The sequence below is a fragment of the Zalophus californianus genome, chromosome 17 (genome assembly GCF_009762305.2).
Source record: "Zalophus californianus isolate mZalCal1 chromosome 17, mZalCal1.pri.v2, whole genome shotgun sequence".
Taxonomy (NCBI): Eukaryota; Metazoa; Chordata; class Mammalia; order Carnivora; family Otariidae; genus Zalophus; species Zalophus californianus.
In genome coordinates this window covers 20,664,764-20,691,306 of record NC_045611.1, presented here as the reverse complement: position 1 = coordinate 20,691,306, position 26,543 = coordinate 20,664,764, and the positions used below count along the sequence as shown (strand labels likewise).

The following is a 26,543-nucleotide window of genomic DNA, read 5'->3' as shown; positions in this document are numbered from 1 at the left end:
CCACACTGGAAGCAGTGTTTTTTGGCTGATACAAGATTTTGCAAAACACTGGAAGCAGTGTTTTTGTTTGTTTGTTTGTTTGTTTTTGCTGATACAAGATTTTGCAAAATGGGCAGCATATGGGCATAGACCCTGCATGTTAAAAATTTGGAAAAAGAGAAACCGCTACTGCAAAGGATTAATATGTTGTGGTCACACCATGACGTCAGGAGAAAGGCTTGACCTATGGTGAAGGAATCAGTCACCTCAGCAGCTTCACTAAAGCTCTGAAGATGCCCTTCCTTGGCCACATGTCCTTTTGTCATTGTTCAACCTGACCAGACAAGGGCCCCTCTCTGGAGACTGTTAAATATCTAGAGAATTAAAGCCAAACCTTGCTCTTATTTTGTTCATTTCTGACCCATGTCTACCTACTCTACCCTTACTGCTCACACCTGAGACAAAGTAGGTCTATCTATTGCTTAAATAGCTCCCACACACTTGAAGACAGTTAGTTATGCAGTCGCAAGCAGAATAATCATTATTTGATTACTTTCCTCTGGGCCCTCTCCATTTTCCCTAGAAATGTGGCAATAGCTCTATCAGGATAATGGAAAAAAAAATATATGCATGCCTGTGAAATGTAAGTATTTATCCATAGATATAGTATGTGTGTCAGAAGTCTTAATGGAGTTTTAAGTTTTAATACTTTTAGAAGTATATATGCTATACAATTTCAAAAGACATCACTGGAAAGTTTAATTATTTTGATTTATTTTTTTTTAAGTAAACTCTACCCCCAATGTGGAACTTGAACTCACGACCCCAAGGTCAAGAGTCACATGCTCTAACAACTGAGACACCCAGGTACCCCTAGTTATTTAGATTTTTTTATACTCGTTTAGATTCGTCATTATCCAAAACTTAATTGAAATTTTTGATGCCATATTTGCCATCTTCAACCTGAGGGGCTGAAATAATAGAAATTTCAAATAAAACTTGAAAAGTTTGTTGCATTTATATTTTTGGTATTACTTATGCTCAAAGATGACCTTAATAGCTTGTGTATACATATTAACAAAGAAAATTGCCTGACCCAAGACTCCGATGGCTATAATGTCTTCCAACTGAATTAAGGAACTGCACACTAAGAGGAGATCATCACGATCTTTTAATTAACACCTTTGATGCTGAGGGATTGGCAAAACATGAATTATAATAAATAACATTGTAAGAGTCTATATGTATGTGTGTATAAGACATCTAAGTGTGTGCCGTTGGTCGGTATTAATAGATTTTTCTTTGTTGTAATTTACAACTTCCCTTGAAATTAACATTTCCTCCATTTTTGTATGAGAATAATTTGCTCCTTGGTGACAGGGAGGGAAAAAGAAACATACTGCCCAAGTATTTCTTAGTTTAAGACAAGGAAAACTACCAAGGGATTCAGTGGGATATAAACATTTAGGGTCTTTTAGTGAGTTGAGAAATCCCAGAAGTTAGTTAAATCAGTGACCAGAGGAAACTCTGGAAGAATAATATGTCTGTTCCACCAAAATGACCTATCTTTTTTTGTTGTTGTTGGGCTGGGGAGGGAGTAAGCTCCCAGATAAGCTGTGTTGTAATGGACAAACTGCTGCAATGAAATTCAGGCAGAAAAGGAACATAATTATTTACACAGAGAAAATGGCAGCACATTAAAAGACATCTGCCATTTTGATCTGCCAATAGAGCATCTTCCATATTGAAGCAATTAAGAGGGAAAAAAAGTTCCATAGAAATCTATTTGGCTATCTTTAAATAATAAAAGTAAAAAACCAGAAGCATATTTGGACGCTATCTGATGTTGCTCATTAAAAAAAAAAAAAATGTTCTAAGCTTAGGAAAAAAAAAAAAGGCAGGGTGGGGGAGAAAAAAGATGTTTGCTAATTGGTCTAATCAGGGTGAATCTGTCTTGGCTATCCCTTTACTCAGCCAAATCTGATTTTCATGCACACTTTTTGTTGTTGTTTTGGTTTGTTTTTTTAATTTTTTGAGCACTTCAAGCTTAACTTTGAATGCATCAGGTATCAGAGCTCATTTGATCTGCAACTTGGCTGATCTTAGATAATATACATGAAAAATAAGCACATTTCAAGGTCATCTCTTCCTGGATCCAAACCCTAGATGTCCAATTTAACTTTGTGGGATAATAAATAATGAATGGAAAGAAGAGGTGGGTTATGTGCTTTTGACTCCTCAGAACATTCCGACATTATAAGGTGGGTGTCTTTTTAAGCCTGAAGCTTATGTCATAACATAATCATTTTTCACCTAATAATAACGGATCCCTGAAATTTCTGAAGCACTTCACCTATTTCCCCAGCCATTCTTTCATTTTTTAAATAGATTTTATTTATTTATTTGATAGAGAGAGACACAGCAAGAGAGGGAGCACAAGCAGGGGGAGTGGGAGAGGGAGAAGCAGGCTTCCTGCCAAGCAAGGAGCCCGATGTGGGGCTCGATCCCAGGACCCCGAGATCATGACCTGAGCCGAAGGCAGACACTTAACGACTGAGCCACCCAGGTGCCCCCATTTTTTCATTTTAATCCTTGCATTTGGTCAACCCACTATTTTAAGTGCTGGGACACTGCCCCCACGGAGCTCATGTTCTAGTGGGAGACAAACAGGGAATGAGTGTTTAGAATGCAAGATAAAGAAAAATAAGGAAAGGTATTGCAGTGTTCCTTCCTCAGAGGAGGAGACACTCAAGACGGGCTGGGGATACCCTGCAAAGAAACCTTTGCTTCAGTGACTTCATTTATGGCGAGACCTGAAAGAGGAAGAATAGGCAGAAGGAGTCCATTCCTGGCAGAGCAAAGTAAATGAGACAGATCATGTTCCCATGATTATGGAAGATGGAAAGAGGAGACTGTAACTGGGGAACTATGAAATTACCTGTTTTTTGATGGAAGTCACACTGACACAAAATATGGAAGAAACATCAAGGGTGAAGAAGGTCACTGAAATAGGGAAGCTGCTTCATAATGTTTAAAGGGCTGCTCTGTCAATTTGTTGACTTGAAAATCCTAAGTATTTTTGTTGTTGTTAAAATAGGAACTTATTGCAAGCTCCTAAAATGGTCCTCTGTTGCTCAAATGACGAAGCAATGTTTCTGTAGCTAAATAACCCCATGATCTGATAGGCCTCCAACTTGAATTGAGATGGCCTATCGGAGAGCATGCAACCCTGGGGTTCTTGGAACCTGGGGTGTATTCCAACTGTGCCCACCTTCCAGTGATTTGGTGCTTTTCTCTCTCAAAACAGCAGCTCAGTCTATGAGTTAGGATTGATGTAATAATTGACAATTTTTAAAAAATAAAACAGTAACAGGATTAATTATGTGTCAAATATTCATGTTAGGGCTGTTCTGAGATCGAGCCCCACATCAGACTCCCTGCTGGGCAGGAAGCCTGCTTCTCCCTCTCCCTCTGCTTGTGTTCTCTCTCTCGCTGTGTCTCTCTCTGTCAAATAAATAAAATCTTTTAAAAAAATTTAAAAAAATAAAACAAACAACCCCTTCTAGCGATAAAGAGTAAAGCCAAGCATTTAATTGCTAACCCTTGCTCTTCCTGTATATTTTATTAAATGATCACTGTTTGGAAGAAGAGGTTTAGAAATCAAAAATATGAGGTTCAATATTTGGATATATCAATTTAATTACTTTAACAAATCATTAGGTCAAAGGACAAAATCATACTTCCTCCTCTGGTTAGAATCCAAAAATTGTGATAAAAATTGAACATCCATTTTTTTTTTTTTAAAGTAGGATCCATCCCCAATGTGGAGACCAATGTGGGGCTTGAACTCATGACCATGATATCAAGACCTGAGTGAGATCAAAAGTTGGACGCTTAAGCAACTGAGCCACTCAGGCTCCCCTGAACATCCATTCTTTTACTAAAATAATAATGGAAAGGAAATTTCCTAAAACATACACACCCCACAACACAACTCTTCACTAGTGGACATTTTTAAATGTGATTATATTTCACTTATCAAGTTGCCAATGATTTAAAAAGAGTAATAATATCTAGAGTTCGCTTGAATGTGAGGAAATGAGATACCATATAATACCATTTTACTCAAGGTATTATAAATATTTCTGGTAGTATACATATTTCTGATGGGCAGTTTGTCAATTAAGTATCAAAGGCTTTTCATCCAGTAATTCTACTCTAGAAATTTATCCTAAAATACTAATTAGATATTTGGCAAAGGTGTAGAAACAATGTACTTACATAATGGTCAACTGAGATCAGACACCTATACAGGGGAAGTTAGGAAGATATTCAGAAGGAAATGTTGACAAAAGCATATTGATGCTGATAAGTGTGTATCAGATATTATTAGGTAGGAAAAAAGTGGACATGAATTTTATGATTGCCTTTTTTAGAGATCATATATATATATATATATATGCATGCCAAGAAAAAGTCTGGACAGAGATAAGAACTAGCAGTGATTATTTCTGAACAACATATTATCAAGTTATTTTATTATTGATAATAATATTTCTGCTTCTCTGTATTTTCTAACTTTCCTACAGAGAATATGTGTTAATTATGTAGTAGGAGAAAATCATAAAACTCTGAAAATATATGTTACTACAATTATTATGGCTGTGATTTAAATTGAACCTGAAGTGCAATGTGTCCCCTGTTCACTTTCCCCTGGAACCTTAGAGAGATATTGAATTTTAGGTTTTTCCTCTTCTGAAGATTGTTATTATTTGACTACAGGGTAAACAAAGATTTTTTTTAAAGCATTAAGTAGAAAAGACATGAACTTTATACTCATAGTATAGTGTGTACACCCAATGGAACCCTCCAAGTCCCCAAGCTTGTTCGTTATTTCACTGATGGGCCGTGTGACCTTGGGCAAGTCTCAAGCTCCTGATGTCTCATATTCTTTCTTTATCCAGAAAATGAGGATAAAAATATTCATGCTGAACCTCATGGAGCTATCTGAGGAATGAAGTGAAACACTGGCCACGACAAAGCTTTATAAATTAATGAGGAGCTAGCTATATGGGAAGGGTTATTCTCAGCATTTTTTTCTTTGCCCTTTTCTCATCCATTACACATTTCTTGTGTTTTTAGAGATGCCATAAGGCTGATATTTTCAAAGTAAATGCATTTCAAAACCAGGGCAGGTCAGCTCTGGTGCCCAAATGGTGCCCAAACAGCACCATTCTTGATATTAACAGCCCGAGATGGACTCACCGGCTGCCTGCTGAGTCATCTGTGAAGCTGGGCTACAGAATGGAATAAAGGAAAATGAAATAGAAGGCTTGGGTTTATTAAGATGGCTTTCCTCCTCATATTTCTAAAGAACCATAATGCTTATGCCGAGTTTAGGCAAACACAATCCTGATTATTTACATGGCATAATGGAAGTAAACACTCAAGGAGAAAGAAACCTGATGCTTTTACTCAGCGTGATATAAACCATTATCTCATGTTTTCTATGGAAAACAGTCTCAGCCGAGAAATTTGGTAACTCAGTAGGCTATTAATAGGATGTGGAATGTGATTACTCCTTTTGGATTACTTCAATATGTAATTACTTCTAGGAGCTAGCTGAAAGAGACTCTATTAAATGATAATTATAGGACTGTATTTGCTTTAAGGTTTTGTAATAGCTCTAAACATGGGAGTTTTCATTAACTGTTTGCCATAGTTAATAAAGTCATTTATCTTAAAAAGGAGCAATTCCCTGCAAAAGTGGTGGCTCCGCATAGGATTAGACTCTTAGAGGGAAGGGCAGGGGAGACAGACTGCATACTGGGCGGGCTCATCCATGGTAATAGAATCTCTTTGAAAATACTGATGGCATACCCGAAGTGTTGTGACAAAGTAAAATACTTACAACTCCCTAGAGAACAATATGTCTTCATATAATGTTCTCAGAGGGTTAACAGCAACTAAATATTATCACACACATAAAAACAAAGAAGACACGGCAGGTGATAGAGGCGAAGTTGGCACAGTGAGAAAAACCTAGAAACACCTGCTGTGTCAGGTGTTTCTGACCTGCCGACCACAAGTATTTGAGTCGACAGATCATAAAAGAGGGGGTGGCATAAGACGTATGTGAGAACAGCAATGTTTTCCAGACAAATGAGTCAATCACCTCGCTATTGATAAAACTAAATGTATACTGAAATGTTTCTTAAGAAGTATCGTCATCATAAAACTGACAAAAGCCTAGGTTTATGTCAGCGTAGCAATCTATCAACCTAGGGTGGGATCCCAGAAGAGTTTGGGGATTAAGAAAAATCTAAGAGTGGAGGCAGGGATTCTCATGCACTCAAAGTGTACACATATCTTAGAAAGTATTATGAAAACATTGTGTGTGCTACCTTCTTCAGTTCAGCTCTGGAAACACTTATTAAATGGCCACTACGTGTAAGGGTCTCCCTGCTTTGGAGAAACGTACATTTACGAAAGGAAATTCCTATATCATACACATGTAACACTAGAGGTACGTGAGCTCCCAGTTGAGAACTACTCATCTATCTCAGTGCTGGGTAGAGTTATCTCTTAAAGGTGCTTAAGGCACTCACAGGTGCCCATCAACCAAAGCCAACGAGTAAAAGAAAAATCCTAGACAAAATAGAAAATTAAAGCCTCCAAGTACTGTTTCTATTTCAAAATGATAGGAATCACTGACAAAGTGAAGGACAGGTTGTTTTATAGGGTTCCTTGAAAACACAGGTCTCTCGTATAACTACCTTCATACCCAGGCTCTCAAGAGCGCAACCCCTACAGAGAGCAAGGCATCGGGAAGAAAAATCTGTCGTGGCATCTAGGACATTTTATCCCACAGTCTCATTTGATATGCGCTTAATTTATTTCTTTTAAGATTTTATTTATTTATTTGAGAAAGAGAGAGAGAGGGAGAGAGCAAGCAGGAGAGTGGCAGAGGGAGAGGGAGAAGCAGACTCCCCACTGAGCAGGGAGCCCGATACAGGGCTCGATCCCAGGACCCTGGGATCATAACCAGAGCTGAAGGCAGATGCTTAACCAACTGAGCCACCTGGGCGGTCCTTGATATGTGCTTGATTTAAAAAAAGCCATAATTAAATGCTCAAATGAGTTTCAGAAATAATAATAAAGTATGTTAGATCCTATCCCCTCAAATCCAAGCAGCATGGGGAATTTCCTTACTTTAATATTAATCAACCCAGTAGAGCCACTGGTTAGGGCTGTAACCTCTAGCCTCTGAGAGACTGGGTTTAAAACCTAGGTCTAACTCCTAGGTGGCTGATTGACTCTGAACAAGTCACTTGATGGTTTTCTGCCTCCTTTTCCTCACCTTCACATGGGAAGGCTAATAATCATCCTGACCGATGGTGTGTTGAGAGAATGAAATTAGAGAGTGTAAGGAGGGTCTGGGTATGGTGTCTGGAGCATAGCTGCTGGAATTTATGATACTGATAACAGCGATAACAGAGATGGGAAAAGTGATAATACTTATTAGGTTAACTTAAGCTCCTCTAAGCCTGATCTCAGTCACTGGGAAAGCAATCAATCTATAACCTAGTGCACAGCAAGTGTGTGGCTAATGAAAGCCTGTATACTCAGGAGGACCACCTTTTATTCCTATGTCAAATGATGGCATCCATCTTCCCATTTCCACAGACCTGCATTGTCACCAGCTTATAGGAACAGCTGCAGACCAAAATAGCCTGGCCACAAGTCAGGAAACTTATTTTTTGATCCTGGCTCGCTACCAACTTTGTCAAGGGACTCTTTCACTTTGGTCCTATACAACAAGAACAACTATTTCAAATAATTCGTGAGTCTAGAACCTCTCTGATGAAATGAGAAGCAGGAATGATAGTAAATTCTGCCATGTTTACGGTTGCCAAACGATGCTTTGTTCATGCCCTTTAGGCAGTAATTCTGCAACCACCTTTAGGTTTCAAGCTCTATACCCAACCACACTGAATTAAAACCATGCTTGGAAGGGAAGGCCGGCTGAAAGATTACATTGCCTTACAAAGTTGAATTAATCTCTTTTAATGCTTTACTTGATATCAATATTCATAGAGCCATGCTTCCCCCCAAGGGTTTATCAGTCTCTTAAAAAAAGATAAATGAAGTTGTTTGCATATTGACCCTGTAAGCTTCCCCACTTGGTTTTCCCACTGCTTCATGAATATCAAAGCCAACAAAAAGAGTGAAATAAAATTAGACTCACTTATTCATATGCACCAAATGAGCCCACGTGTCTCAAAAATAAGGGTGGCATTATTATTTCTTGTTTGTTCTTCAACAGAGAGGCATTATTAAGATTAGGGGAAACACTTATGGTCTGCAATATAAAAGACATTCATTCTCCATTTCTACTTCTCTGAATGCCCAGGAACCTTGGTACGAACCTCTGTTGTCTCTGACTGTGAAATTTGGATTGTGAATGATTTCAGGGGGTAGACTGAAGATAAATCTTGGTCCATTGGCTGTGTCATCCTTGTCATCTGCACTAACTGTAACAATTGGCTGAAAGAGAAAGGTGGTCCATAAATAAATCATGCTGACATTGACACATCATTTATTCAAAAATTCCTGGCTGGCTAAGAAGCCTGGGTTTAACAAGAGAACATAGCTACAGAGCTAAAGAAGGGCTCTGAAGCCCTCTTGGGCGGTGGGAAGTAACTCTTGGTGAAGCTCTCAAGACCAAACTCCGTTTCCAAATTTATTTCATTTATAGCCAGGGAAGAGGACGGCATCATTACCTGGTTAGAAAGTGGCTTGGTCTGATCACTCTCACAGATGAAGCCTTCGTAAGGGGCGGCGAATTTGGGAGCATTATCATTGACATCAAGAACCCTAATGGCCACTGGGACTTTGGCTTCCTGATGCCGGTTGTCTGAAAGAAGAGAATTCAGACAATAAATACAAGCCCTCCATGATATTCCAGTGTGTGAGCAAGTTTGAGAACCACTGGTCTATAGGTAAGTAAGCACCTACAAATCTTGGCTCTAAGGGTTCTGCTGCTCTGGGTTTAAACAATCCTGAGTGGCATGATAAAGTGGGGAATCCTTCAGTGATGGCTATGGGTTCCAAGTGGCTCAGGGCTATCAGCTCACTTGCCAAGACTATACCCAGTTCTGCGAAAAAAATAAAAAATAAAATGAAAATATCTCTATGTGTTTATATGTCATCTTCAATAGATGACCAATAATAAATTTTAAAGTTTGAAAACATATGCTTAAGACTAAAAATATATATCTCAGCTGTCTGTCATTTTCCAGAATATATACAGAGTCTGATGGAATCAAATTTGGTAAAGTAGAATCAAAACCCTTAGGAGAATACTTACGGATTTCTGCTGCAAAAACGGATATGTTGAGCCAGGCGGTTTCCTCTCTGTCCAAAGGTTTTGTGGTTTTAATAAAACCGTCCTCTGGATTAATAGTGAAAAACCTGTCGAGGTCAGTATGACGATCAATGGAATACCTAAGCAGAATGCAAATGAGGCAATTAGAGACATTCCGAGCAGCTTAATATTTGAATATTTTCTCCATGCTATATTTAAAACAACTTTTTCAATGAATTACTTGAGCTAGGTTTCCTTTTTAATCAAATTTACTTTTTAAATTTCATACATGAATCTTTTATAGAAATCATTTTGCCACATTGGAGTTCTTTATTCAGTACAATGAATGAAAGAGCTGTTTAGCATATATTTGATTGAGAAGCATAATGACATGTTGCATATTTCTTCATATTTACTACAATCACCCACTATCTGAATATTTATGAAACTGCATTTTGGAAGTGGGATTGCCTTGCTCCCAAACTACTCAGAAAAGTCACAAATGTATCAAACCTTTATTAGATTTTTGCAATATTAAATATTAAATAGTTTTAAGTTTATCTAAATTTATCATCAAGGATCATTTATGGTCCTAAAAAATCAGTTTTCTCCTTATTTAAAGAAAAATGCTAACTCTATTTTGAATGAATTTATTTAGTTTATTTATTTGGTTTTAGGGGTTCCCAGGGAGTTTGGTTCTGAATTCGTGGTGAAATATGCAAAGCAGGCTTAGTCCTTCATTTGTAGAGCATTCGCCCCACACTTTCATGATGGGCTGTGCCTAATAGCACAGCTGGAAGGTTTTAGCTACTCCTGTCCCCTAGAAAATTTGCTTTTTACTAACAAAAGACAAAATAATTTCCAGAATATTACTGGATCGTATTTATGGCAAAGGGAAGAGGGAGATGGAACAAGAAGAATGGCCTACATTGAGGTGTGGTAAGGTAAAATATCTTGCCCAGGGTACCCGGAGTTGTAAGTACCAGAGTGCTGGCTTTAATAAGTCTGGTGAATTCTAAAGCCCCTTCCCTTTACACTCTGCCATACTGTCTCCAAAATGCAGAGCAAAAGTGGTTAGATTAACTCTGGGAGTTATACTGGGCTTCGTAACTGGGTTGTTTCCTGCTCTTGGACAGCTTGGCTGTGCTTTCCTAAAGTTTACAGAATACATATGTCTGAAGGCGTTCACTGAGGGTCATCAAAGCCAAGATATATTAAAGGTGGCAAAGACCATGGATGTCAGAGAATTTAATCTCTTCAGTTTACGAATGATGGGATTTGCAAATGGCTGATTATCTAGTTTCTGGGGGGCCCAACATTAGAACACAGATCTTCCAATTCTAGATCATGTTGTTTCCACAGAGGTCCCCCACGTGGAGCTGCACTTCACAGTATAAAAGACAAGAGCTCATCCACGATATCATTCGACTTTGAAGCTCCCTGTGGGAATGGAATGATGAATCCCCTGCCCCAGTCAGGAAACTGAAGATAAACCATTTACACCTCGTAACTGTCAGGAGAGGCTCAGGAACATAGCTTTCAGCAGATAGCCCTCTGCGAAAAGGAGGCAAAAATAATAGAATTTCTTTTTCCCCTGCCACCAGGGAGTTTACTATCTAGTTGACATGACAAGACACACTCACAGGGAGAAAGATAATTAACAGTGCAAAGTGTTATTCTCTAGAAGTGAAGGGCATGAATTTCGGTTTTGTAAAGTCCCAGATACAAGTTCATGCTCCAGTACATATAAGCTCGGTGATATTGGAAAAGCCACTTAAGTTCTTTGAATCTCAGCTGACTTATCTCTTAAACAGGACTATGAACAGTACCTAGCTTTTAGCTCATCTGTAAGAATTACAGAATTACATGAAATGATGATACATGGTAAGGTATATAACCTAGCACCTCACATACTGTAAACAGTACAACAAGTCTTAGTTGCTCTTCTTTTTCTTGTGACTGCTGTCACACACTGTGGACAGACCGTGGAAGTTCTCAAATGTCAGTCTACAGAGTGTGACCTTCATCCTACAGCCAGTGAAAAATCATAGAAGGCTTTTGATCAGAGGAACAAATGAATGGAATCAGCCATGGGGATGATTAATAAGATAGGATGGGCAAGATGGTCTAAGCAAGAGAGAGAGAGTAGAGGAAAGGCAGAGTCATGGTTAGGCTCTGAATGAGGTGGCAGGGTACAGGAGCTGGTACAGGAGTGAGGGCAGGGACAGAAGACTGCGTGATGAAGAGAACACCAATAGGAGGCTGGGAGAGTCCTAGAGAGTTCCTCGCCTGAGTGTCAGAGAAGGAGACATTGAGAAACATAAAAACAAAGGCAGCTTAGCAAGAAGGAGAGTTCAGAATTCCACTAGGGATATGCTGCCACGCTGAGAGAGTAACAGGTCAGCTCTACCTCAGGTTTCACAGAATCAAGGTGGAGTCAGGTTTATTTCTTTTTAAGGGTGTCACAATAAGTATGAGCTCAAAAATAAGTTTAAAAAAAAAATGAGTGAGCCAGTGAAGGAAAAAAGCAAGCGTGTGAAAATTCACAGTAGACCGCAGGATAGGTACAGGGTGGAATTAGAGAGAAAGATCAGCCCTGAGGCAGAGAATCTGGAGCGTTAACTCAATTCAGTCACGCATGGGTAGGAATGCTGTAGATGAGGGGGGACACAGAGAGAGGTCCAAGTCAAAAGGATGCGTCTCAGGGAGCCCTCACTGCCTAGACAGGGATCAAAGACTAGTGAAGACCCCAGGATGGTGCTGTCTCAGGCATGAACAGATTACTGCCAAGGAACCTAAGAAGAGAGAATATCTCCAAAAGCCACCAGTTAACACAAGTGTATCTCATGCTACAGAGTCTGAGAAGAAAGATCTGCAAAATTTCCACATAGCTAAGAGTTTGGTTGACACTATAGTGTCCTGCCCACATGTCCAAAGACATGAATTCCTGTACAGGGGAAGATAAACAATCAGGAAATTAGTGCAGACAGCAGGACAGGAGACAAACCACATAAAAAGACTTGAGTGTTCTATGATTTGTTTGAGGAACGGGCTGAGTGGATAAAGAGCGGGGTTCAAGGGCGGTACTGAGCATCTTTGGATAATTATAGACACGGAAATTGCCTACATGCACAGAACAGCTACCACTGAGAACATGACCCAAATTACCAATCGCAGATGTGGGTCCTGGAGACAAGAAGCACAGAGGAAATGAGCAGTGGTTTCAAGTGTCTTCACGTCATCACTCGTCCAGTGCGTTGCTAATGCACCTCAATATTCTAAGGCCAAAACTAACTCATTTAAAATCCATGCCACGGACATCTTTGAGTAGTTTAAAGGTGTTGTTACGCCAATCCTCAGTCATTATGTAATATTTCTTCCTTCCTAGAGAGAACACGGTACTCAAAACTTCTTGGGAAATTTTTTTATTGGTGGCTGTTTGGCTAGAGTAAGAAGCTCAAAATGGACTGAAGGCAGATCTGCACTGAAGCCCCGTCTTCTATACTCAACTGGCTAGGTGACTCTGAAGAGTGCATGTCACCCCTTTGAGACTAAGTATTTCCATCTGTTGCATCCTGCAGTCATAGCTTCAAAGGGGATCTGAGGATTAGTTTAAATAACTTAGCGCAATACATTGTCTGGGGCTAAGAAGATGCCCATTAAAGGGCGATTCTCTTCCTTTCTCCCAAAAGGGACAACACTCAAGGATTTAAAGGCAATTAAAAACATTTTCATTTGGGTCTTCCTGCTGCCCTTTCAGCATTTTCTTTGGTGTCAACAGAAAAACTCCATCGTTCATGGCAAAATTTTTTTGATGCTCAGATTTGTTTACTTTTTTCCCCAGCTTTACTTAGGTATGATTGACAAATAATAAAAAGTCTATATATAATGTGTACAGTAAGGTGTTTTGCTGTAAGTATAATTTATGTAATGATTACCATGCTCAAGCTAACTAATGTATTTATCACTTCTCCTGGTTACTATTTCCTGTGTGTGTGTGGTGAGAACACTTAAGATGGACTCTCTTAGCAAATTACAAGTATATAATACATTTTTAAAAATAGCTAATAGGCTGTACATTAGATCTCTGGAACTTACTCATTTCATAACTGAAAGCTGTACGCTATGACCAACATCTCCCCATTTCCCCACCCCCTAGTGGGAACTACCCTGGCAACCACCATTCTGCTCTCTGTTTCTCAAAGTTTCACTTTTTAATTTTTATTGTATTATTTTTTAAAGATTTCATTTATTTATTTGTCAGAGAGAGAGCCCAAGCAGGGGTGGGAGCGACAGGCAGAGGGAGAAGCAGGCTCCTCACTGAGCAAGGAGCCCCACGTGGGACTTGATCCCAGGATCCTGGGATCATGACCTGAGCCAAAGGCAGATGCTTAAGTGACTGAGCTACCCAGGCATCCCAAAGTTTGACTTTCTTAGATTCCACATATAAGTAGTATCATGCTATGTTTGTGTTTCTGTGTCTGACTTACTTCTTTTAGCAGAATGCCCTCCAAATTCATCTAAATTATCATAAATGATAGGATTCCCTTGTCTTTTTAAGCCTAATTTATAATACACACACACACACACACACACACACACACACACACACACACACACCCATATATATCACATTTTCTTTATCCGTTCATCCATTGATGAATCCTGAAGGTGTTTCCATGTCTTGGCTATTGGGAATAATGCATCAGTGAACATGGGAGTGCAAATATCTCTTCAAGATAGACCCATTATGAAAAAGAGTATACAGGTTCCTCAAAATGCAACTGGTGGCTGGATTTTTCCTGTGGGCTATAGCTTATCAACCCTGGAACCAGACAGACATTCCCTGACCCTTTTGGTGCATGCCAAGGACAACACATAACATAAGGAGTCACTGTGATTTTGTGTGGTGAGCACTGTGAGGTGGAAACTGCATCTGATCAGTCAGTAGGGTGCCCTGGAAGAACTTCTAGAGAAGGTGACACCCAAGTGGAGTTGGGAAAAATGAGTACCATGTAGCAAGTTTGAAAGAAAGGGGAGCAGAGCTCCCCTGGGGAGGAAGAACATGTGAAGGTCAGGAATCAGGAGAGAGTAGATTCTGCTTCAAAGAATAGGAAGTGGCCCAGTTTAGTTGCAATTCAGAGTCTGATGCCAAAGGAAAGTAGACTGAAAACGGAAGAGATGAGTAGGACACAGCAGGAATCGGGGTGGAGAGGCTCCAAGAAGAGGCTGACACTAAATAAGAGAGTTGGGATTATTCTGGAGGGAGCTGCAAGGGGGAACAGTCTGATCATTGATAACTGAAGTCTGAAGTCTGATATGATGTTTGGATGTGTGGTTAAAAATGCTCAGTCTGGCTATAGGACAGCAGAAAGGTGGGTGAGAAACTGGAGGCAGGGAGACCGGGAGGAGACAGAGGAAGAAGTCCAGGTGAGAAAGGAATCAGTGCGGGGGCACCTGGGTGGCTCAGTCGGTTAAGTGTCTGACTTGATTTCGGCTCAGGTCATGATCCCAGGATCATGGGATTGAACCCTGAGTGGGGCTCCCCACTCCGTGCAGAGTTTGTCCGTCTCGGTCTGCTCCTCCCTGCTTTCTCATGCTCTCTGTCTAATAAATAAATTCTTTTTTAAAAAATGGCGTTAGTGGAAGGGCCATGGACAAATAACCAGCTGCTGGAATCCAAGCCTGGGGCAGGTTTCAGGCAGCTGTGTGTTCCTGTCCTGTCCACGTCTCCGATGCGAGACCAGCCTTCTCTGGCTATCTTCCTCTCTTCTCATCTCTAACCTCTTCCTCATCAGCCTCATCTGTCATTAACACAGGTCTGGGAGAGGGGAAGGCGGGGTTCTGAATCACTTTTCTAGCTAGTTTTTTAAGTTATAAAGATAGATTCATAATAATAAAAGCACCCTAAGTTTGTGTGGCCCTTTGTTATCTCTCCAAAGTGCTCAGTAGCCATTAGCTAGACAGAGCTTGCTCTCCTAGCCCCCTGTTCACTGGCTGTGTCGCTCTGGCCAAGTCTCTTTGCCCCACGGAGACCCCATGTCCCCTCAATTTAAGTGACAATAATTCCTATAAAATAAAGTTGCCGGGATACATTAGATCCTATGTCTAACACACGTAGCAGAGTAACTGGAGCATAGAAAAGTGTTCCATAAATTGTAATTACAATGATTACTTCATAATCCTTATTCCTACTTCAGCACAGCTCCCTGAGACAGGCCCCGCTGAGAGCTGCCTCACCTCGTACACATTGGCAAGCCTGCTGCAGACAGAAATTAGGTAGCTTGAACGAGCCGATCCAAAAAGTTCGTGGCAGAGGGGGCGTCAAACTCACATCTCCTAAATCTTAATCTTGTTTACACTGCATCGAACTGGATCATCTTGGACCCTTTTTTGAAACTGAAGGAGGTGCTTCCCTCAGGGCTTTCCTAAAACCTCTTGCCTTGAAAATTCCTCATCCAGGCCTTTGAAATAAATGTCTGTACCTTATGGGGCTGTTGGCAGCATCGGGGTCTTTGGCATGCACTCTCCCAACCACCGTGCCTGCAGCTGCATTTTCTTGGACTTCATGGATGTAACTTGGGGCCAAGAACATGGGGGGTTCATCAGTGTCTTCCACTGCGATCTTCACTGTCACGGTGTCCTTGAAAGGCCCGTTGCTGATGAACTTTGGATCGATGTGCACATTGGCTGCTTCTACCTTCAAGCTGTACGCTCTTTTGGTTTCAAAATCTACGGGCTGGCGAGAAAGAAGGGAAGATTGACAACCAATTCCTTGAAAGAATTATGGAGGAGAAAGACTGGATTGTTTTACAGGGCAGAGTGAATAGCTCCTCCAAGGGAGAAAATCAGTGTCTATTCAATATCCAATTACCTGAGCCATTTGGTCAGAAAATCAGACAAATCAATTCCTGAAAGCTGGACTGTGTTCTGTGGGTAATTCCAGGAGCCCAACAGACACAGGAGGACCACATCATCGCTTCATTCTATAGTAACAACACTAAGGCTGTCCAAATCACTCACTAAAATCATCTAAGGAAATGAATTAAAACACTACAAAAGTATATGATGTAGCCCATTCTGTAAAGTACTAAGAATCTTGGTAATGAAAACACCCACTGAATTTCAGCACAAGTATGTCTTGTTAGATGACTCTTCTCCTACACACACACACACACACACACACACACACACACACACACACACACACACACACACACACACACACACACACACACACAGCTGGCTTAATTATATTGACAACCTAATTTTAAATTTTCTGACCATGTAGCACTTCCCAAAGTCTGGGACCCAGACAAACAGTGGCCCTCAAGATGACTTCAGGTAGTTTGTGGGTGACTTTGGTGGATAGATTTGCCGAATGACATTAACTTATTAAGTTACTAACTGACGCTAGTATTCCTTTTCTCATTCTTCCACTACCAAACAGGTCAAGGATATATCAGTAAACCTCAGTATAGTGCTACTTTTTAACATATGTGATATGTTTCCTAATCTCCTTTTGAGAGACTGTGATAAAACTTTCTAGCTAGAATGTAATGACATCATTTTATTTGACTACAGTCATTTCTAGGTTACCTTCCATTTATGGCAAGTGATATAGGACAGTGAGAATAATGCTTCCCTGTTAAAAGAATGCATATATGTTTAAAAGAAGCCCACTTAAAGAAAAAAATTATCAATAGTATAGATTTCACACAGAGTCAAGAAAACTTGAGAAGTAGTATTTGAATGACTGCAGTTATTGAGAAATTGATGGTAAACACTCCCTGCTTCTGAATGAGAGGAGGTACAAATGAATCAATCAGTCAAAGGTGAAAAGTACAACTGTGGCAGAGAAACAAGCCCGGATGCCTAGGAAACAGAACTTTCTAATTAGCACTCAGGATGATGCTGAACTATAAAATGTTTGGAAAGAGTTGGGTCTTTTAAGGTTAGCATCTGCCTGCCATGCTGTTGTCAACTGCCTGGCAAACACTTACTGTGAATGGGCATATAATCATAGGGTTTAGTCCTGACCTAATTCTACAAAGCTCAAAACTAAGGACGATTCCAGTTTCAGGAAGGAGAAACGCATTCAAAGTTTTTCCCATCATCTTCCCACCCCAACACCCCAGACTCAGGGAACATTCTTCTTCCTGAAGGAAAATCCAACACAGCCAGTCCACCCTTCTGGGACTCAACAGCTTCTTTGTCCTTCTCTGGGTTACTGAGCAGCAGAAAGGAATGTTATTTATGGGCTGCAGGTACAAGATTGCTGCAATTTCTCAAAAATCTCTCCAATTATTACACAATATAAAAAACTGTAATGTGATAGTTCTGAGAGCAGGTAAGGAGAAACTTTCTAACCTCAGGTAGCCTGTTGATGCTTTTAGAGCAGAACTTTTTGGACTCGATTTAAGCATATGGCTAGGGACCCAGAGCCCAGAGCCACGTTCCCAATGGACAGCACTGTTGATGCTGAGGCTACTATAGTCACACTGCAGTCTGATACTTTTCAGATTCCAAGCAAAACTCCCCAGATCCTTGCAAACATTTGTCTGGAATGCCCTTTCCTAGTTTGGTGGGATTTGACTAAGTCTTCAGGTGGTCAGCCCAATCCTCATTGCCTTATGAAATCAACTTCCCTGAGCTGCCTTCCTGCAGTCCCTCATTCTCACCCCTGCTAGGTGGGGGTTGGGTGGGGGGCATCCCAAAGGACTCTGTTGAGTCTTGTTGATCTTTGCTTCCCCACTCCCCAGGACTGACTGTAACAAGTGAGCGTCTACACTAGTTGTTTTGAGTGAATGGGGAGCAGGGCTGATGGACGAATGACCTTTACACATTTACCTACAATTTATACCTTGACTCTTTTCAAAAAAAGATTTAAGGTAGTTTCCCCTATGAACATTTATATCCATGTTATGAGTAGTTGAAATAAAGCTAAATGAGGCAACACACTACATAAACCATAAAAATCTTAATACCCCTTAGTTTACTAATCCCACCTCTTGAGAATTCTCCCTGAGGGATTAATTCAACAGAAAACCAAAATAAACAATATTCAAAAATGCATACTGTTTGTCAGATATAATAAAGGGTTATATCTAATCAGGGGAAACATACACACAAAACACCAAATCCAACGGTGGGATTTTATTAAGGAAATAATGGTCCATCAATAGGATGAGATGTTATGTAGTCATTAAAAATGATTATGTATATTATATAACAGCATGTAAAATGTTTATGATATGACATTAAGTTAACAAATCAGATCACTCTAGCATTACAGCTGTGTCAAATGTTATAGACCCATATGTATATACATGTGGACAAAGAATATAAAAAAATACTTGGACATAAAAATAGTTTTATTAAAATAGGGGATATTTAAAATGTCTTCTAATGCTGCTCTCACACTGCTTTACAAGGAGTTTATTTGGTAGAAAGGAAATAGCTCAGAAACTGCGCCAGGATCTCTGTGCCATAAATAGGAGCCCACTTGATCAAGGGCGTTGCGATGAACAGATTGGATTTTCCTCCCCAAGTCCACCAAGCCACCGACAGGTTTCATTTTTATTTCGCACTGGTTCTTCAGCTAACCACACAGAGACTGTCTGAATATCCTGAGGGCAGGTTCTCTCTTATGCACCATTAACACTTCTGATGCTTACTGTGTCTGACACAGAGTCAATACTCAAGAAATATTTATTGCTTCCTAAGCTATTTGATACATGAATGACTCCACCTCCTAAATGTCTCTTAAATTCTTCACCCTAACCTGTTCTGTCTTCTTCAGTTCTTTGTAATTTCTCCCTTGGATTCCAACAACAGTGTTTCAGCTGGTCTCACGGTATCCAACTCAAACTCTCAAGATTGAACTTACTCAAGTATCTTAAATGTGTCCTGTTTCTACAATAGCAGCCCCTCAGGAGCTCTTTTTTTTTGGGGGGGGGGCTTCCTCTCCTTATCTATCTGGTAAATTCCTACTTCTCTAGGAGTAAATTCTTACTTGTGTAAGAAGTCATTCATGACCCATATTCTAAGATTTTATCACACTTTATTACAGTTGGTTCTCAACTGGGGAGAGATTTTGCTCTTCATCCACCAGGGATATGAGGCAATGTCTAGAGCTATTTTTAAATCATCACAACAGGTGGGGTGCAGTAGTGTGTGTGCTTACATCTAGCAAGGAAAGGCCAGGGATGCTGCTCACCATCCTACAATGCACAAAACAGCCCAGGCAACAAAGAATCATCAGACCTGAAATGTTAATATGCCCAGGCTGAGAAAACCTGCTCTATTTTGTCTTTTCGCTCAACTTTTCTGTTAAATTGTGACCTCCCTATAGCCCGGACTCTGTCTTTTCAACTTTAGATGTCCAGCCTCTCACAAGGGGCCTGCTTACAAAGAATAAGAACTCAATAACTCTTGGTAGAAAAATGGGTGAATGAATTAAGAAATGAGTAAAAATACCATATTAAAGAATCTTTTAAGAGAAAAATACATCCATGATCTCTCTATATTCTCTTATATTATTAAATCATGTATAATGACTTCCATAGGATTCATCATTTTATACAACTACATTCACCCCTCAAAATTCTTTTCTTTCCTGGTGGACATTTAGAACTTTGTGCTACAAGTTCAAGCAAACATTCTTTTACAAATGAAATAACATCAAACTGTGCCCTAAACCTAGACTTCAGTGCTTTATAGAAGATGATTCCTTTGCCTGGAATAAACATACTGAATTGGGGGAAAATGTGCAAATTAATCATATGCAGAGAGCTCATTTGTGATGTGTGAGTTCCATGGGGTGATTTAAATGTTTCAGGATCTTAGAGACACAGTACGTGTTTATACCTTGAATACATTGAAAACAGATGACAACCTTAGCATAACCAACTACCCATTACTTGAACAGCAAAGGGTGGGAGGCAGGAATTGCTGATGTCAATGTTCATATGTCAGTGTCAAGCAGAAGGGAAAGTAATATTAATTAACAAGGTAAGTTGACAGCTCTGTGCTAACACACAAGTCACTCAGCTACTTTTCTAGCAGAAAACCAGAGGGAGTGATTACCCCAGCCCTCGGTTGTCGATGATTAGGCTGCCACGGCCACTAATTCTTTGTCACTAATGTTGACTTTTCCAAGTATCCAAAGTTCACCTCAACTTCCATACTCTTTTACTAAACAGTCACCTCCTACCTTCTCTTTGTTTTGTGTCCCATAGACTATCTCCCAAACCCAACAATGTTTGCAAGTATTGCAAAAAGTCAGCTTCTGAGAGTACATCTCTCTCTGCTTTCCCTAACTAAAAGATTCCTCCCAGGAATTTCCCCAACCCTACTCCTGCCTGCTCTCCAGCTACTGACCTCTTTATTGATTCTTCAAATTAATTTTTTATCAGTGTTACAGTCCAATCTTTCCCATCACACCAAGGAGCTTAATATTCATGCTACAAAACCAAGCTGAAACTGAATGCTTGATTAAAACCAAGGTAATCCCATCATCCAATTCAGATTTAATGCTCCATACACTTTGATGATGGAGAGGTATTGATTTCTCAAGTGGTAAATCAGGGGGGAAAACCATTTTAGAAAATACCATAACTATTTCTTCACCTGAAAGTGAATCCTATCTGGCTTCCTTTACAATCCTTTTCTGGCCCAGCTGTTTCTAAAATGTTTCGAGTGGGAAGTTGTTCCAGAATACCCTAGGTTTGAATTTCATGTCCATGAGCTACTAGCCATGTGACTATGACAGGATCAAATTATCTAATCTGTCTGAGCCCCAATCTCCTCATAATTAAATTGAGATACCATTGCCCATCGGGACAATATTATCTACTTTATATGATTTTTCTGAAAAATAAATGTTTGTAAGATGCTCAGACTTCATTTAGCCTATACTGAGTATTGAGTAAATTTCAGATTTTTAAAATAAAACCAAGGCAAACAATAAACTCCTCTTTGCTGTGAGTTAATTCCAGGACACATTTTTAGGGACAATTCAGCTGAGTGTGGGGGAAAGTCCATCATTGCTGTTTCTCAGGCTCAATTTTGAGAGAAAATCAAGCAGTGGATTGGCTCAAGTTTCACATAGGGCCCAGCAATACAGTGGCCCTTGGATGCTTCAGATGGGAAATGCTCTGAGCAGCCAGTATGAACAGAGTTAGCTTGGCAGAGCCAAAGGAGGAACCCCTTCATGCTCAGGGCTGTTTGTCCAAATTCTAGATTTATCTACCTATCTACCCTTCTGTGTGAAAATGGTGCTAAATCACAGAAAAACTAACAGGCAGTTGGCCGGCATCCCGAGCCCCTTTGCTAGCTCCCTCTGTAGTAACAGAAGGGGATACAGTTCTGTTATGGCCCAGAACTGGGAGCTGAACTGCAAAGTCAGGCCAGCCCCCAGTTGTCCATATTCTTGTTGCTTAGCCTTCCACTCTGCATTCACTGCAGTGTTGCCTTGGCAGGGCTGGCCGGCCCACTCACACACCTGCGTCCTCACCCTAACTCACCTTTTTCAGTTTGACCACGCCCTCCTGTGTCTCATAGTCCGTCGTGATCTCAAACAAGTCCATACCGTCTCCATCAACAATATTGTATGTGACTAAGCCATTTTCTCCAATGTCTGGGTCTTTTGCCTTTACTCTTCCTACTTCCTCCCCGGGGACAGCCGCTTCTGACACAGACATCTGGTATACGCCTGGAAGAAGAAGACATCTATTTTTATTTTCCCTTTTATTTAGCAGCTGTAAGACTTTAGATTTCACTGAATCTCAATAAATTTCTCAAAGGGTTTGAAATTGAACTCTCTATTGATTGAAAACATGAAAGAAGTGAATGGACGGGAAGGAAGATCCCACATGGCCTGCTTGTCAAAGAAATGTGTTCTACAAAGGATGATGAAACAGTATCGGGGTCCAGGGTTATGTGGTGGGGTCACCTGCCACATGAGAGAAAGGAAAACAATACTCAGTTCCATTTCCCATCAGGCAGTGATGGAGGACCATGTGTATCCTTATACGTTCAAAGAGCAAAGACTTCTTTTCTTGTCTTCAGGATGATCCACAAGTTAACTCCAAAGCACTGCCAGGTTCCCAGAAACACATCCTTCTCTTTTAAAAAAACTTCCACAGCTCCATATTTTTTTTTTAAAAATCAAAAGCAAATTCTATCCTTCAAGGTTATGACTCTTCTAACTCTATAGTTGACTCTCCTCTTACATTACCTCCTTCACCATTTGATCAATAAGCACTGCCTTCTCTGGAAAGGTTTCCCACAGTGTGGTCTGTCCATTTATATTTATTAAATATTTACTGGGTGCTGCTTTAGCCCCTGGAGACTCAGTGGTGAATGAAATCTTCAAGTTTCTTCCCTTACTGAGGCACACTGAAGAGAAAAAAAAGCAAATGTATACCTCCTCTGATGTCATTGCCAGAAAGAAGGAAAATAAAGTAGCGTAAGTGGTAGAGGGTAATGAGACAGCGTGTGACTCTGTGTGAGCGTATACGGTTTGTGAGGGGGATGGTGCATGTGTGAATGCATGTCCGGGTGTGTATGAGTGTCTGGTACGCATATGCATGTGTGAATGTGTATATGAATGTGTGATGTGTGTGTGTGTGTGTACACTTGTGTTAAATATGTCTGTGTGAGAAGAAGAAAAAAGGAGAATCAAGATCGATTTGGAATTAGTTGGTCAGAGAAGACATCCCTCAGAAGAAGGCATCTGAACTCCCTTGAAGGGTTAGCAATCAATCACATGAATCTCTGGGGATAAAAATTACAGACAGAGTAAAGAACAAGTGGCAAAAACCCTGAAATGGGCACATACTGAAGACATACAGAAGCAAGAATTCAAGTATGACTGGAGCTTTCTGTAAAAGGTGAGGGTACATGGGTAGGCTGGGGCCCATCTGTGTAAAAAGGCCATTGCAGGAAATAGGAAAGACTTCAGGTTTTGTTTAAGCTTGGTGGAAGCCACTGGAAGGTTTTCAGTAGAGAAGCCAGATTTGAGATGATTTTATCTGCATTTTAGCATTTTAAAAATATTCTGTGTGAAACAATATAGAGAAACAAGGCTTGAAACCTTGTCTCTACCACTTCCAAGTTGAGTGGTTTTGGACAAGTTACTTAAACTCTTTTAAGGTTTATGTTCCCTTCCATGGATTTTATCAGTTCCAGTACTGTTTCTATATTTATCTATATAATGTGGCTTTGAATGCTTTCAGGTTGACCCATATTCTACTTAATCACACCATAATCTGCATAGTCAAGGACAACCGGGAGGTGTAGTCTTCCCTGATAAGTCTCTGTAAATAATTACCAATTTACACAATGGTTTACAGAAACCTGTTCTGAACTGGTTTTCTCCAAATCTCATTCGAGTTCATGGCAATGAAACTAGTATCTGCACCGAAGCAATGTAACTTTACTATATGGTCGCATGTGAGCAAGGGCATTAATGGCTGCCTGCTAATAATCCTGTTTGCTTTTTCCTTCTACCCACCAAACAATTTTGTTGTGTGGATAATGGAGCATGCAGTCTGTTAGAATGCTGTATGAGCCTTAAGCTTATTGGGGGTGCTGAACTTTGTGCCTGACTGGGCAAAGCAGTCTTTCTTCATCTCTTCTGGGACCTTATGAGAACTGTTCATTGCCTTGTAATCCTATCTCAGTATCTCCCTTGTGCAGACCATTGTCTTTGGATTCCTCTGAATGACCATGGTGCCTTCCTGGGACCATATTTGTTTGCCTGCCTTGTTCCCAGGTTTGCAAAAAGTGCCATCTCTCTGATGATAAACTCCCAGGCTCTATACCAGCTACTCTCCTAATCTTGTGGTGAATTCCCCATGTACTAGCAGCGTCAGCAACACTATAATCACACTGTACCTTTGTCTATGTCTATATATACATAAACAGATTTATGTTCAAGTTCTGGCTTTGCTACATTCTTGTTTTTTAAATTTGATTAAGTTTTTTTAATTTTAATTCCAGTATAGTTAAACATACAGTGTTATATTAGTTTCAAGTGCACAATACAGCAATTCAGCAATTCCATACACTACTCGTGATCATCAGGACAAGTGCCCTCTTTAATCCCCATCACCGATTTCACCCATCCCCCACCCACCTCCCTTCAGGTGACCATCAATTTGTTCTCTATAGTTAAGAGTCTGTTTCTTGGTTTCTATCTCTTTTTATTTTGCTAGTTTGTTGTGTTTCTTAAATTCCACGTGAGTGAGATCATATGGTAAATTCGTCTTTCTCTGACTGACTTACTTCGTTTAGCATTATACTCTCTCGATCCATCCATGTTGGTGCAAATGGCAAGATTCACTCTTTTTGTGGCTGAATAATATTTCATTGTATATATATGTGCCACATTTTCCTAATCCATTCATCTATTGATGGACACTCGGGCTGCTTCCATAATTTGTCTACTGTAATAGCCAATAATGCTACTATAAACATAGGGATGCCTATATCCCATTGAATTAGTGTTTTTGTATATTTGGAGTAAATGCCCAGTAGTGTGGTTACTGGATTGTAGGGTAGTTATTTTTAACTTTTTGAGGAAACTCCATACTGTTTTCCACAGTGGCTGCCTCAGTTTGCATTCCCAACAGTGCAAGAGGGTTCCACTTTGTCCACACCCTCACCAGTACCTGCTGTTTCTTGTGTTTTTTATTTTAGGCGTTCTGACAGGTGTAAAGGGATAGTTCATTGTGGTTTTGATTTGCATTTCCTCAATGGTAAGTGATGTTGAGCATCTTTTCATGTGTCTATTGGCCATCTGTATGTCTTCTATTCCTGTCTTCTGCCTATTTTTACCTGGATATTTTTTGGTTTTTTGGGGTGGCTTTGCTACATTCTTTGGGCAACTTATTGTACTTTTCACAGAATCCAGTTTTACCTGGAAAATGTAGGCTCTTGTGGAGATATTCAGTAGTAGTTATGATTCATTAAATGATGGTAGATGTTGTAATTATGATGATTAATAATCTAACAAAAGTATTTCTTTTATTTCCCTCCGCAATCCTATCAATTTTGTAGAAGGACCACAATCCCCCAGATAAAAATACTGTTGTTGACAACTTATGCCAGATATAAGATTTTATACAAGCCTATGTAGTTCTAACAATATCCTATTAATTAAGATCTACGGAAGACTGTATTCTCCAAAACTGGCCAAAGCCATATCTCCCATCCCACATGCTTTTCCTTCAACATGACTTTGACAGTCTTTCCATTGAAAAACCTGGTCTATAAGAACTCTCCTTAAATTTGGGCAGTCTTATGACTACAGTGGAGATGATGTGATGTGATTTCTGAAGTTAGGTCATAAGAAGCAGTACAGTTTCTGCTTGATATTCTTGGGGCTCTCACTTTCAGAACCTATCCGAGCCATTTCTTGGTGAGCCCCACATGGAGAGAAACCAAGAGCCAACACCACTTCATCAGCCATGTAACTGAGCATTCTTGGAAATGGATCCTCCAGCCTCAGTCAAGCCGTCCTCACTTGATGCTATGGAAACAAAGACAAGGGGTCTCCTCCAAGTTTTGCCCAAATTACAGACTTATGACAAAAATAAGTAATTATTATTGTTTTAAAGCACAGAGGTTTTGGGCAGTCTATTTTAAAGCAAGACAACTTACTCAGGTACTATTATCTCCAGATTAGAAATGAGAACACTGAGACAGAGGTTAATTAATTGTGTCACCAGTATCTAGTGAAATACCTAGCAAAATAGATTTTCTGTTTCCAGGGTCATAGAACTTTTTAGGTTTCCTTTAACTTCTACTACCTGTACTCCACCTTCACTTTTTCGGTAGCTGTTGTATTGTTTTGGTTTTCATTTTTTGTATGAATGATAAAGAGACACCCTTCTTCTAGCTTTCTTCCTGAAAGCTGAGTAAAGCAGGAACGGGTCAGAGAAGGGTGGCCGTGGCCCCATTAAAATGTGAAAGCCAAGCCCACCTACTTACTCTGCGGAAACTTTGGTGGATTGTCATTGACATCAGTCAGTGTGATCGTCACTTTGGTTGTCCCTGAGAGTCCACCCATGTGTCCACCCATGTCCTTGGCCTGGATCACCACGTGATACTCCTCCTTGGCTTCCCTGTCCATATTGGGAAGGGCTGTTCTGATGATACCTGGTTAGACAGGAGGGAAACATCACACATA

General features: G+C 40.1%; 1 protein-coding gene across 5 annotated transcripts in view; it reads right to left on the bottom strand.

Moving 5' to 3' along the window:
• The window catches only part of CDH11 (cadherin 11), a 146,176-nt gene that overhangs the window by 7,869 nt on the left and 111,764 nt on the right, over window positions 1-26,543 (bottom strand). For all 5 annotated transcript variants that reach the window (XM_027619395.2, XM_027619394.2, XM_027619399.2 and 2 more), the window contains 6 exons: window positions 26,345-26,512; window positions 21,874-22,061; window positions 15,832-16,085; window positions 9,350-9,486; window positions 8,763-8,896; window positions 8,409-8,526 (listed from right to left, as the gene is read on the bottom strand). In XM_027619395.2, coding sequence (XP_027475196.1) covers window positions 8,409-8,526; window positions 8,763-8,896; window positions 9,350-9,486; window positions 15,832-16,085; window positions 21,874-22,061; window positions 26,345-26,512 — 999 coding nt within the window. The remainder of the gene's footprint in view (window positions 1-8,408; window positions 8,527-8,762; window positions 8,897-9,349; window positions 9,487-15,831; window positions 16,086-21,873; window positions 22,062-26,344; window positions 26,513-26,543) is intronic.